This window comes from Orcinus orca, chromosome 5 (genome assembly GCF_937001465.1).
Source record: "Orcinus orca chromosome 5, mOrcOrc1.1, whole genome shotgun sequence".
NCBI classification, from domain to species: Eukaryota; Metazoa; Chordata; class Mammalia; order Artiodactyla; family Delphinidae; genus Orcinus; species Orcinus orca.
Genome location: NC_064563.1, coordinates 77,060,365 through 77,075,550, shown reverse-complemented (window position 1 = coordinate 77,075,550; position 15,186 = coordinate 77,060,365). Strand labels below are relative to the sequence as shown.

The 15,186-nt window shown below is 35.4% G+C and overlaps 1 protein-coding gene across 3 annotated transcripts in view; it reads left to right on the top strand.

Moving 5' to 3' along the window:
• Positions 1 to 15,186, top strand: part of PAK2 (p21 (RAC1) activated kinase 2) — an 80,054-nt gene that overhangs the window by 28,792 nt on the left and 36,076 nt on the right. The window contains exons 2-3 of one of the 3 annotated variants that reach the window (XM_033403770.2): positions 8,705 to 8,750; positions 10,140 to 10,347. In XM_033403770.2, coding sequence (XP_033259661.2) covers positions 10,161 to 10,347 — 187 coding nt within the window. In that variant the 5' untranslated portion in view covers positions 8,705 to 8,750; positions 10,140 to 10,160. Of the gene's footprint in view, positions 1 to 8,704; positions 8,751 to 10,139; positions 10,348 to 15,186 lie in introns of those variants that run through there. The other 2 variants (XM_004278782.4, XM_033403771.2) reach the window with 2 other exon arrangements.

Here is a 15,186-nt window from a genome sequence, read left to right as displayed (position 1 = left end):
TCTGGGTTTTATCACCTGTCCCCTGTGGCAGCCATCATAGTAGAACTTTAGTCAGAAGTCCCTTGAGAATACCTGGATTAGTAAATTGCTTACTCTCTTGTTCCTGATTTCACTTTGCTTTGCACCATATGGAAACATCCCTTTCATCTTAACTAGCTTATCCATGCATATTTAAAGATTTGTTACATTATCCAATCCTTTATTTATTTGAGTTTGAAGCAAAGTTTCTTTTTATTTTCCTTTATTCTTTACCAGTGCCCCAGTTGTTTTCTACTTTGCTGTTGATAGACTTTGCTACTGATAGACCTGATGTTACGGCCATTGCCACCAAATGAAAACACTCCTTTCTTACTGATTTGTGAACTTCCCTTTCATAGTGTGTGTTGTCCATCCACTTAGGGTGATTTGGGATATTTTCATTAATGCTTTTGCTCTCAAAGGCATTTGAGGCTTTTTTGGAGAGACTCAGGGTCAGTGATGTTGGGACTCTTAGAGCTTATTGAGAGATTGTTTGATGTCTTATAGTGTTGTATTACTATATTCATAAGGTACTAAAAAATTAAGGTTTGTTTGGTATTTATATAAAATGTAAGGAAAAAATATAAAGCAAAATCGTACTTTTAAAATCATGTTTTTCAGTAGTATGTGGTTTGTACTTGGAGTACCATAGATGATATGAGTGAATTATAATAAATTTAGTAATTTTTCCTAGTTGGACTGACTGGTTCCAGACACCACTCCTTTTTTCATTTCTGTTGTGTATTTAGCTTCCCCTCATCTTCTTCAGTAGACAATTGAGGAATTGTTTGTTTTTGAGTTGTGTCACAATTAAACAATGGTCCTGTTAGAAGAGTACAGTGTGTTTTGGGCATGCTTTTTGTTTCGCCTACTTGTTTTTCACTGAAAAGTAGCAAAAAGTGAAAGGATTTGGAGAGAGGCATTCCTTATCATTTTGCCCTTTTTTATAAAACATTTTTGTGTAATGGTGGAGCAAAACATTGGTAAATCAGTATTTTATAATGAATTGTTTTTATATTCTTTGTTGTTTCTGCTAAAATATAAGATGTAAAGAACCTTATCACATCTTCACTTGGTGCTTCTTAGCCATTTGACACTGTCAGTAGAAGCAATAAAGAAAAAAATACACTGCCTTATGGAAAAGTTGAAGACTAAGGCTATGAATTGGCTATTAGGGGAAAAGTATAAATCTTTCCAAAGATATTTTTGTTAATATAGGGTAGTTTATTTGTTGTCTAGTGAAATGCTGTTTGATACAAGAAAGTTGAGGAAAAACAGTACAGAGTGTACTACTGTAAGTCAGTACACACTATTGTCTGATACATGGAAGGATTTGTGTTAAAGGAAATAGTAATATGGTATAATAGTAGTAATAGCAGCAGCAGTAGTAGTATAATCCCTGCTTTTTAAAAAAATTTTTATTTTATATTGGAGTATAGTTGATTTACAGTGTTGTGTTAATTTCAGGTATATAGCAAAGTGATACAGTTATATGTATACATATATCCATTCTTTTTCAGATTCTTTAACCATATGAGTTATTACAGACTATTGAGTAAAGTTCCCTGTGCTATACATTAGATCTTTGTTCATTATCTATTTTTATATAGTGTGTATATGTTAATCCTAAACTCTTAATTTATCCATCTTCCTCACCTTTCCCCATTGGTAACCATAAGTTTGTTTTCTATTTCTGTGAGTCTGTTTCTGTTTTGTAAAAAAGTTCATTTGTATTATTTTTTAGATTCAAATATAAGTGATATCATATGATATTTGTCTTTCTCTGTCTGACTTACTTCACTTAGTAATGATAATCTCCAAGTCCACCCATGTTGCTGCAAATGGCATTATTTCATTCCTTTCAATGGCTGAGTAATATTCCATACATATACCACATACATATACCACATTTTCTTTATTCATCTGTTGATGGACATTTAGGTTGCTTCCCTTTCTTTTTTTTTTTTTTTTTTTTTTGCGGTACGCGGGCCTCTCACTGTTGTGGCCTCTCCAGTTGTGGAGCACAGGCTCTGGACGTGTAGGCCCAGCGGCCATGGCTCACGGGCCCAGCCGCTCCGCAGCATGTGGGATCTTCCCGGACTGGGGCACGAACCCACGTCCCCTGCATCAGCAGGCGGACTCTCAACCACTGCGCCACCAGGGAAGCCCGGTTGCTTCCCTTTCTTGGCTACAGTAAGCAGTGCTGCAGTGAACATTGGGGTATATGTATCCTTTTGAACCATGGTTTTCTCCAGATATATGCCCAAGAGTGGGATTGCTGGATCATATGGTAGTTCTATTTTTAGTTGTTTAAGGGACCTCCATACTGTTCTCCATACTGGCTGTACCATTTACATTCCCACTAACAAGAGTATGAGGATTCCCTTTTCTCCACACCGTCTCCAGCACTTATTGCTTGTAGGCTTTTTGATCATGGCCATTCTGACTGGTGTGAGGTGATACTTCATTGTAATTTTGATTTGCATTTTTCTAATAATTAGCCATGTTGAGCATCTTTTTTTCTTTTTTAATATTTATTTATGTATTTGACTGCATTGGGTCTTATTTGAGGCACATGGGATCTTCGTTGCCACTTGTGGGATCTTTAGTTGAGGCATGTGGGATCTAGTTCCCCAAACTGGGATAGAACCCGGGCCCCCTGCATTGGGAGCTTGGAGTCTTAGCCACTGGACCACCAGGGAAGTCCCTTGAGCATCTTTTCATGTGCCTCTTGATCATCTGTACATCTTCTTTGGAGAACTGTCTATTTAGATCTGCCTTTTCTTTTTTTTTTTTTTTTTCTTTTTCTTTTGGCAGTGCCATGCAGCTTGCAGGATCTTAGTTCCCCAACCAGGGATCAAACCTGTGCCCCCTGCAATGGAAGTGCAGAGTCCTAACCACAGGACTGCCAGGGAATTCCTCTGCCCATTTTTTGATTGGGTTGTTTGTTTTTTTAGATATTGAGCTGCATGGGCTGTTTATACATTTAGGAGATGAAACCCTTGTCAGTTGCATCATTTGCAAATATTTTCTCCCATCTGTAGGTTGTCTTTGTGTTTTGTTTATGGTTTCCTTTGCTGTGCAAAAGCTTTTAAATTTAATTAGGTCCCATTTGTTTATTTTTGCTTTTATTTTCATTACTCTAGGAGGTGGATCCAAAAGATACTACTGCAATTTATGTGAAAGAGTGTTCTGCCTATGTTTTCCTCTAAGAGTTCTATAGTACCTGGTCTTACATTTAGGTCGTAATCCATTTTGAGTGTATTTTTGTGTATTGTGTTTGAGAATGTTCTAATTTCATTCTTTTACATGTAGCTGTCCAGTTTTCCCAGCACCACTTATTGAAGAGACTGTAATCCTTGCTTTTGAATTGCTTGAAGTCTTGGGCAGGAACACACTTAAAATAATAATTAATGATGCACAGTTGTAATTCATTGCCAAAGAATGGTCTGATATGTTAATATAATTAGAAAAATGTGAGATGAAGGGTTGTTAGTAAACTTGGATTCTGGTCTTAGTTCTGTTAATAATTAGATTTGTGTGACTTCAGGCAAACTGCTTACATTTTGGTGAGTCAGATTCTTCACAAAATAAGGAAGATGGACCAAATGAATTCCATTCCAACTTCAGTACTCTCTGGATTTATATTCCTGTGTAACTTGCATTCAGAGGATGTGAGGGGTCTTTTTGAACAGGGACAGACAGGCATGACCTTACATAGGAAATAATTTTTACTGAGCATTTGGTTGGGTAGAGAAAAGGATAAAGAAAATTTAAGAATGGAGAAATGTATACCCAAAGATGATTTAGGCCAGGAAAGTCTTTGGTATATTGGGGAACATGAAGTATAGTATTTATGTGCACTCATGTGAGATCAGATTGATTTGGTAGTAAATGGCCCTAAATGGCAGTAGCTGCTGAGGAATGTATAGCCAGGGAGAGTGTTATCACGTGTTATTTTTAGTCAACCAATTTTAACTTCTTTCTCTAAACAAAAGCTGAATGTATAGAAACTCTTTGGGAAGCTAGTTAGGGCTTCTTCTAACCTCTTCCTCTGAATAGCAGCTGAAGACAGATTCATTAGAGAAATCATGAGATGAAGGGATCAAGTCCTCAGCTTAGCTAGTGGCAGAGTCATCAGTGTTTTATCAAGGGTCATGCTTTTATTTACTACCATCTAATCACTTATGAGGCATATTACTTAGAATTATTGCCATCATATTTGTCATTTTGAGTAATTTCATTAGGGACATCTGTGACCTATAAAATTTAGATTTTGTTTAGACATGTGTTGCCTAATAGGGTACGTCGTGTTAATTGGGATTTCCTTGAGACATAGCTGGTTTAACTTTATAATGTAGATAAAGAAGAAAGTTCTGAAACAAATAACGTATTAGCTCCTCTTTAGTTTATTGGACTGCATTTGTGCAGAAAACTTTAAAAATTACTGTACAGTATATTAAAATAAAGCAGTAAAGAAAAGTTTTTGAATAACCAGAGTATAAGGAAAGGCTGTGTTCTGAAAGTTGCCTTGTTAGTGTTGTTTGCTTTAGAATTTGGTGGTGGTATTTTTCATATAAATGACAGTCTCTCTGGCTGACATCTTTCTGGGTTTTGTTACAAAAAACACTGTAGTAATTATTATGACATATGTATAGATTTTGAACCATTTTCAAGATTTGATTAGGTTTTTGTGCCCCAGTTTGGAAATCTAGCTATTGATTACCTTTTACCTTTTCCTATGTCAAAAATGTGTTCTGTAGAGTATAGGAGGAAATAAATATGGGTCTTCTGCTGCCTAGTAGCACATCAGAAAGAATTGGGACTATGAGGGTGAATATGGAGCTGGGGTAAACTCTAAAGCAGCAGTTCTCAAAGAGTGGTCTGTGGTACCCTTGGGGTCTGTGAGTCAAAACCTATTTTTCATAATAATACTAAGGTGTTCTTTGCCTTTTTACACTGTGTTGACATTTGCATTGATGATGCAAAAGCAGTGGTGGGTAAAACTGACTGTACTTTAATACAACTCATTCAAGGCAATAGCTATGTGCTTGTTTTTTTTTAAAAGCCAGTTTCACTTAAGAATGTACTTGAAACAATGAAATTACTAACCTTATTATATCTCTACTTTTGAGTTTACTTTTAAAGTATTTTGTATAGCAAAATGGGAAGTACTCATAAGGTACTTATGAAGTATGAAATGGTTGTCTTACAGAAAACCACTTATATGATTGAGCTTAAAAAGGCCCCATTTCCTCAACACCATTTTTATTTGAAAGAACGACTGGCCCACTGAACAACTCTGGTTGTTCAGACTTAGGTATTTGGCAGACATTTTCTCGAAAATGAATGAAGTGACAGAATTTGTTGTTAATTGATAAAATTTAAATTTTCAAATGAAAATTAGAGTTTTAGAAAACTTGTATTCACTTTCTTGAGTTTGACAGGTTCCCAATACCTGGACTTTTCTGATGAGATCAGTGGTGATATTAATGAATGTGATTTTATTTTTATTGTATAATGAAGTGTCAACATTGGAATATCTTAATAATTGAGTGAGCCAATACTTTCCAGATAATCAATTCATGACATTACAAAATTCATTCATGGGTAAAAGATCCATTCAAAGTGCAAGAGAATTCAATGGCTTTAATGTAACAGAGTACAAAAAATTTATTGCTGTGGTTTCAGAGTCCATAGCTAACCTTATGAAGGTTGAGTTTGCTGTAGTATCAAAGAAGAATATCCACAATTATCTGAAAGCTATTAAAATACTCCCTTTTCCAGCTACATATCTGTGTAAGACCAGATTTTCTTCATATACTTCAACCAAAACATAACACAATAAATTGAATGCAGAAGCAGATATGCGAATCCAACTGTCTTCTACTAAGCCAGACATTTAAAAGATTTGCAGAAAAGTAAACTAATGCCACTCTTGTCACTATATTCTGTTTTGGAAAATTTTATTTTTCATAAAAATGTTATTTATGAATAACATTGTAATGTAATGGGTTTAATGAAGTAAATACTTTAAGTAGCTCATTTTAATTTCTTATGAATATAGATAGAACACACATAAACAAAAGTTGAGATGCTCCGTAATTTTTAAGAGTGTGAAGTGGTCTTGAGGCCAAAATGTTTTGAGAACTGCTGCTTTGAAGAAACAAAGTGGCTTTTAATATGCATGTGTTGAGAACAAATGTTGATAAGGGGCATAACCTAACTTAAATATGTATGTGCTGGTCTTTCCCAGTAGATTATGAACTCTTGGAGAAGAATTAAGTCTTCTTTTCTTTCTCCAACTTCTAGCATAGAATCTTATAAATAATAATATCATGATAGTAACAGTAGCAGCCTTCAGTTATTAACTCATTTAATCTTTATGAGGTAAATATTATTAATTCCTATTTTAAATTGAGATGTAATTCACATAGCTGAAATTTACCATTTTAAAGTGTACAGTTCAGTGGTTTTAATATATTCACAAGGTTGTGCAACTGTTACCAATGTCTAATACCAGAATATTTTCATTCCCCCAAAGTCACGTCCCATTCCCCTCACTGTCTAGCAACCACTCATCTACTCTCTGTCTCTGTGGATTTGCCTGTTCTAGACATTTCATGTAAATGGAATCTTATAATTTGTGGTCTTTTTGTGTCAGGCTTTTTTCACTTATGTTTTCAAGGTTTATTTCATGTTGTAGCATGTATCCATACTTGACTCCTTTTTGTGGCCAAACAGTATTCCATTGTATAGATATGACACATTTTGTCCATCCGTTGATATTTTGGTTGTTTTCGTCTTTCGGCTATCACGAATAATGCTGCTGTGAACATTCATATGCAAGTTTTTGTGCGGACATGTGTTTTCAACTGTCTTAGGCATATACTGGAAATGAAGTTGCTAGGTCATATGGTAGGTTACTCTATATTTAACTTTTTGAGGAATTTATTCCTTTTTTAATAGAGTTCTTTTTTTTTTTTTTTTTTTTTTGCGGTACGCGGGCCTCTCACTGTTGTGGCCTCTCCCATTGCGGAGCACAGGCTCCGGACTCACAGGCTCAGCGGCTATGGCTCACGGGCCCAGCCGCTCCACGGCATGTGGGATCTTCCTGGACCGGGGCACGAACCCGTGTCCCCTGCATTGGCAGGCGGACTCTCAACCACTGCGCCACCAGGGAAGCCCCTAGAGTTCTTATTTTTGAATAATTTTAGACTTACAGAGAAGTTACAAAGATAGTAGATTTCCTGTATAACTATCACCCATCTTCCCCTAATATTAACATTACATAAACCATAAAATGTATCTCAAAGCAAAGACGCCAACACTAGTACATTATTATTAACTAAATTCTAGATTTTATTTGGATTTCACCTGTTTTTCCACTAATGTCTTTTTTTCAATTCCAGGATACCACATTGTCATGTCTCCTTAGCCTCCTCTGTTCTATAATTATTTCTCAATCTGTCTTTGTTTTTCATGTCCTTGACGGTTTTGAGAAGTTTTGGTCAGGAATTTTGTAGGATGTCCCTCAGTTTGGGTTTATCTGATTTTTCCCCCCATGACTAGATATGGGTTTGGGGAAGAATACCACAGAGGTGGACTGTGCTCCTCAACACATTACGTCAGGAGATTAATGATGTCATTGTGACTTATCACTAGTGATGTTAACCTTGATCACTTGGTTAATGCCAGATTTTTCCATTGTGGTGTTATTTTCCCCTTTCCATACTCTTTTCTTTGGAAATGAGTCACGAAGTCTAGCCTACAATCAAATGGGGAGGGAAGTTAAGTTCCAACTCCTAGAAGGGAATGTATCTACATATATATTATTTGGAATTCTTTTGTAAGGAAGATTTGTCCCCCCGCCCCATTTTATTTATTCAATTTTTTTGTATCGATATGAATTATGTATATTTATTTTATACTTTGGATTATATACTACTTTATTAATTTTATTGCTCAAATCATTCCAGTATTGGCTTTTGGGAACTCTTTCCTGTGTCTTTTTGACATGCTCTCATCCTTTATAAGTACTTCCTTATCTTCTGACACTATAAGACACTATAGACCATCTTGTATTTTCCCTGTCCAGGCCTAGAACCAGCCATTTCTCTAAGAAACTCTGAGGCACAGTTTAGTCCTGAGGTCACACACTTAAGTAAATGATGGAACTAGGATTCCAGCCAAAGCAATCTGATTCCACAACCCAGTACTGGACAACATGCAGCTGAAGGTGCATTGCCAATTTCTAGTTATGTTCCATTTATGAGCCAGCCTTAAGGATAGAATTTATAGTCAGTTTACACTAAATAATTATTGTGCCCTGTTTTATATTGATCTTTTTTTAACTACAGCTATGCTGATTATAATCAAGTTTAAAAATTACTTATTAATCACAGATAACCACTGTTAATGTTTTGGTGCATTTCCTTCTATAAATGCATGCAAATGTATTTTGGAATTTTGTTACCCTGATTTTTAAATAGGAGCAATTCACAGTGTAATCAGAATCTAAACGTGTAGTTTCTATATTGTAACTGGTGATTAAGATAAAAGTGAGCAAAAAAAAAATTTAAAAATTAAAAAAAAAGATAAAAGCTACTCTAGGGTTAATCTGTTTCGCCTTAATGTTTGGTCACATAAAAGCTAAATATCTGTCTTGATTTTATCAATTCATCAGGTAATCCACATGATGTGACCAGCTGGTTTGGAAGAATCATCTGACTGTATGTTGTTCACACCACCTTCTTAGATCCCACCCCCATTTCTTCCTTTGAGCACCAGTAGTTTAATTTCACTTCAGGCAGTCTTTCTCATACACAGTTATAGATCTTTTCTTTCTCTCTTCTCCAGCTCGTTACCTCCAGAAATGTTTATTTTTCCCTTTACCTTCTTTCATTCTTCCTCCTGTAGGCTGAAAAATAACTGTCATATGACATATAAATTATACAGTAGTGCTTTGACATACCTCTATCAAGGGAAACAAAAGCTGTAAGATTTGGCGTGGAATTAGGTATAATTCTTCATCCCTCAGTTTTTTTCAAATTATACCTACTGTTCTTCAGGTACTAGCATTCAGACTAAATAAAAATCTTTTAAATTATTATTAATTTTATCTAAAAACAGTTGCATTCTTTTCATTGTACATATACAAAATTTTGTTCACTTACATGTATTAAATAATGTTAAAATCAAATCAGGATCTAATTATCAATCAAAATCTTGTTTAGTGAGGTATTATTTCCTAACATATATACTTTTGTATCAGAGCTAATCTATAAGTTAGGCATCCCCTCTCCTTCACTGCTGATTTTAAATGTGTGTAATCTACTTTGTTTTAAAGACATAAAACAGATGTGTATACATATATGTAAACAAGATTGACATTTCTGCTGAATTAGCCATGTGGATAAGGAGGGTAACTTGATGGCCTGGACAGGGCATCACAGGATGACAGAACCTTGGGATTCGGCCAAACTCTGGATTTACTTTTGTCAGTGTTCCCAGACTTGAAGGGACTAACATATGTAGTTAGATGGTCAGATTTTCAGAGAAACCAAATATTGTATCAGTGGCACGTTCCTATCCTTTACGAAAGTTTATATTGAGGTTAAGTTGTAATGACAAAGCTAGCAAGCATGGAATCAGTTTGGAGGCTATTGGTTGATATTTTTACTAGCAAGCATCCTATCTCTGCTCTAGAAGTAGACCTATCAGAGACATATATCCTATTATTGGCTGGTCAGGACATAGTCTTCCTCTTCAAATTATTATTTTTTTAAGACTCTATGTTGTCTGTTCATTGGAACATTTACTCTTAGAACCAGTTGAATAGGTGATATACTCTGATATGTTAGTGTCATCTTGCTTCCCTCAAATTGTCATAGTCCTCTTAATGGGATATGACTTTTCAAAGGTTCCCTCAGCTAGCCATTTACCAACTGTGTTAGGGGAGATTGCCTATATTGCAACTAATTTCATCTCTTAAGTTTTACAGCTTTAAATGGGTAACATTTTCTAATTTGAAGTTGGGGAGGTAATTAATACTGTTTTGTGCCTGTCCATACTATTTTTTACCTTGTTGTTAACTGTATGTTTTTGCCTTTCTGTTTCAGGCCATATCATAATTCTGAATCATGTCTGATAACGGAGAACTGGAAGACAAGCCTCCAGCACCCCCTGTGCGAATGAGCAGTACCATTTTTAGCACTGGAGGCAAAGACCCTTTGTCAGCCAATCACAGTTTAAAACCTTTGCCCTCTGTTCCAGAGGAAAAAAAGCCCAGGAATAAAATCATCTCTATATTCTCAAGCACAGAGAAAGGTAAATAGCTACTGTGATTTCAAGAGTCACAGTTATTATTTTATGTTACTGGTTTTGATATCTTTTTAATTAAAGTATAATAAGCTGATATCTTTTATGGTGAGAACAGTAAACATACAATTGATGGTGGTATATAGGCACTATTAGAAAGGCTAGTTTGGAAATTCCCTGTGGTCCAGTGGTTAGGACTCTGTGCTTTCACTGCTGAGGGTGCGGATTCAATCCCTGGCGGGATCTAAGATCCCGCAAGCCGCGCGGTGCAGCCAAAAAAAGAAAAAAATAGGAAGGCTAGTTTATTTTAAACTGTAATGGAAAAGAATAAAACAAAAGCTGTTGCTCATTCTATTTGTTACGTCCAGTGAATTTCTGTACTCCCCTCCTTCATTTTCTAAGGCTTGGGCCACAGTTCATGGCTTCCTAACATTAATGAGATTTGTGATATTTGAGAAAGACTTGCCATTAGAAGAATGGAAATATAAAGTCTACAGTCTCCTGTCTGAAATCTCAGGAGCCAACTGTGGCTTGGAATTAAGAGTTTTTCTGACTTTTGAGTAGTAGTAATGCTGTCTTTTTGTCATGTATTCTGTAATACCCTCAGATTCATCTGAGGCAACACTCAGTAGTCAACACATAAATGGATCTTCCATAAACAAGAGTCTAGTCCAGTGTTTCTCATCCTCAGTAAGATAGACGTTTGGGGGCCAAATAATGCCTTGTTGCAGGGATCTGTCTTGTGCACTGTAGGATGTTAAGCATCATTTCTAGCTTTTACCTGCTAGATGTTAGTAAGTAGCACCTCCTACCCAGTTGTGACAACTGAAAATGTCTCCAGACATTGCCAGATTCCCCTGTGGGGCAAAATTGCCTCCAGTTAAGAACCACTGGTCTAGTCACGCAAAGTAGAATAAAGACTATAAATAGTCTCACGTAAGTTGAATTCACTAAATTTGTTTTGGTGCCAAACCTAAAGAAAAAACTTTTGGTTTTCAGAGCTTTATGGATTTTAGAATTGGATAAGGGATTATGGACTGTAATGGATTTTAGAATAAAAGTTAGGGATTAGTTTGTTTTATTATATTAAACATGACAGTATGGCTCTGACAGCTAGTAATAGATATAAGTAGAGGTAAAGATATTTTTCCACTTATATATGTCTAAGTTTACATGGAGAGGTAAACCCTAGTGGAAGAAAACAGTGCTTTGTATATAATAATAAATACACATTTAATTTGAGAGTTGAAAATACATAATCAATGAAAATTTGAATGAGGTAATATAGTTAATATTAATAGAGAATCAAGTCTTAGAGAATTTAGATATGCCAGCAGGATATAATCATTGAGCAGTTGAAAAACTGTTCATTTTAGTGTATATCTCTTATTTCTAATTTTCCTCTTATTTTTAAGATTTCATATGCGGTTGTAACTGAAAAGCCTCATGAAAATATATTTTTTAAGTTTATTTAACAGAAGTGGTAGCATGTGTATCTGACATGTTTGAGAATGAAAAGTGTATCTACTTAGACTGGATTAAATAAAAGATAAAGGGGGAAATTAGGAAGTGAACCAAAAAGTATGCGTGGGAAGAAGGCAGAAAAAGTGGATGTGTTGGAGAGCACTAAATTGTAATCTTCCGTAGTTGTAAATCAGTGTATTTAAAGTAAGAAAACCTAAAAATGGCAGTGTAAACACAGTATTTATAATTGCGGAGGTTAGAAAAAAATTTATGGTGGTTAGTACCAGAAGAAGTTGATGAAAGGGTTGATACTACTTGCCTATTGGAGAGCAGAATGCAAAACTGGGGTAGGAGAATGCTCAAGATAGGATAAGAGCATATACTTGGGGACAGCCTTGGAAAGGGGAAGAGAAGAGCACTAACTGAAGGAGAAGTGTGGACAGTCCCGCACTTTGGGTAAATGGTAGGGTGGTGGGGTTTGTGAGCAAATTGAACACGCATTTACATAAATGTAGCAGAGCATGCCTGTCTCTCTGATCATACTGAGAATCTTCCAGTTTTACCCTCCTTCATTAACTCCCCTTTCTTTTCTTTTCTCCTAGAAATATTAATACTTACCAGTGGTAACTAATTCAAGGTCCCCCGCTAACAAAGGGAGGGTGAGGGTACCTGGGGGTCCTAGGGAAGGCTCTGATTGCCTTCAGGTTTATCAGCTTTTGAGGTCTGTAATTAACATCCATTAAATTTTTTTGGTGATTTCTGAAGTCTTTTGTTTTCTTGTGCTTATTATATTCAAGATTTAATAACTTTTTAGTGCTAATCTTAAAACTTTACAAGCTCTTTAAAAAAAAAAGCTTTGCCTTTCTTATCCAATTCCTTTTTTTCTTTCTCTAAAAAATAGAAAATGTCAAACTATACAAAGTGTAATAGTCTAATGAACCTTGTAATCCAGCTTCAACAATTATCATTCTTTCTCCACTTACTTTTTTGGTTAAAATTACATATATTGAAATGCATGAAAATTAACTACGGTTTTGACAAATGGACAGACCTGTGTAAGCCATAATCATTATCCCCCTATCACATATGCACCACATCCATCTCCCTGGAAGACTCTTTCACATTGTGTCCCAAACAGTCTACTCCTTCCCCACCTTTGGGAAACTTCTGTCTGATTTTTCACCTTTGATCAGTTCAGCCTGTTTTAGAACTTTACATAAATAGAATTTTGCTTTAAGTTTTTAGTTTTGTGGTGACATCATCCACAAAAGAGTATAATATACGTAATGTATATATTTTAATCAACACCCGTGTACCCACCACCCAACATAGAATTTTACCAGTATGCCCTGAAGTCCCCATCGGCCACACCCCATCCTACCCCTCCTCTTCCTCCTTCTCCTCCCCCAACAATTTTTTATTTCTTGCTTTTTATTATAATCTTATGACATAATATCCCCAAATAATATATGGTTTGGGTTTGCCTATTTGGGAACATTTTATAAATGGAATCATACTACAGTATATGCATATTTTCAGGATGTATATTTTCACTCAACCTCATGTTTTTGAGATTTATGTTGATATATATAGCTGTAGTTCTTTTTTACCGCTAATGTTGATATATGAAGCTGTAGTACATTTTCATTGCTGTACACTGTATAAATAGATGGCAGTTTATTTACCTGGTCTCCTATCTATAGACCTTTGGATTATTTTCATGAACAACGCTGCTATGGGTAATTTTGAACATATCTCTCGGTGGACATGTGGAAATATTTTTCTAGGGCAGTGCTTTTCAGACATCAGGTCGTTTTGATTCTAATTGCTTATTAGAATCTCTTGGGAAGCTTAATTAAATAAATCTGTGTCCAAGCTCCATCGCAGGCCAATTGAATCAGTCTTCAGGAGCTTACCTGGGCATCAGTTTTGGTTTTGCTTTTAATTTTTTTAATACCTCAGGGGATTCTAATGTGCATCTAATATTAAGAACTACTGCAATAGTGAGTTATGAAATCTATATAGTGGATGACACTAAATGAAATGGAGTATAGAGTTATTGCACACAGTATAAATAGAGTTATTGCAAAAGTTTCATGAAACTTTTGTTTCAGTTGTGTGTGTGTCAGGATGTAAAATGTATTGATGTGGGTCCTGGCCAAAGATTAAAAGGTTGCTCTCAGGTATATACTTAGTCGTAAAATTGCTGGAGTTACAAGGTATTCCCATGTTTGACTTGACTAGGTTTATCAAATTACTTTCTAAAGTTCTTTTTTTTTTAATGTTCATTCTCACCCACAGAACACAAATGTTCTATTGCTGAACATCCTTGCCAATTCTTGTATTATGGGATTTTAATTTTTGCCAGTTTGGGAGGTGTGAAATGGTATCTCATTGTGGTTTTAATTTGGATTTCCCTGATGACTTGGGAAATTGAGTGTCTTTCCATATATTAATTTACTATTCATTTGTGTTTTCTGTGACATACCTGTTTTTTAGTCCAGTTTTCTGTTGAGTTCTTTTTCCTTAAACATTCCTTATAGTCTATATACTAATCCTTTGTCAGCTATGTGTTATTAAATATAGATTTCCAGGTTGCAGTATGCCTTTTCACCCTTTCAGTGGTATCTTTTGATGAATAGAAGTTATTAATTTTGGTGTAGTTGAATTGATCAGTTCCTTTCCTTTATGTAAAGTTGGAGCTTTTTGTGTTTTAAGAAATTTTTGCCAAACTAGAGGTGATATTTTCTTAGGTTTTTCTAAAAGTTTTATAATTTGGCTTTTACAATTTAAACCTTTGAACTATCTGGATTTGGTTTTTGTGTATTTGTAAAGAGAAATTCATTTTCACTTTTTTTTTTTAAGCCAGTGTCCCAGACCATTTATTGAAACTTTTATCATTTCTCCACTAACCTACAGTATTAGCCATTATCTGTCAGGTTTCCATGTATGCCAGAATCTGTTTCTGTGTTTTCTGTTTTATTGCATTGGCTCATTTCTCTGTACCCACACTAATACCAGACTGCCTTAATTGTTATAGCTTATAATTCTTAATACTGATAGAGTAAATCTGGTACCATGTGGTTCTTCAGGATCTTTTGACCCTTTGCTCTTTTGTATAAATTTTGGACTTTGCTTATCATGTACTTTTTTAAAAAACCTGTTGAAGCTTTGATTAGAATTGCCTTGAATTTGTAGGGCAAGTTGGGGAGAATTGCATTCAGCTTTGTAGTTGAGAGCAGAACATCTGCAGAGTCTCTGTGTCGTCTACTTGGAGGGAGATATTTAGGAGTGCATAATTTTCACTTAGACTGAGAGAGAAAAAGATGTTTGGAGGGTGGGGTGCTCTTTGATTCCTCCTATTCCTGGGGCTCTTCTCCCTTT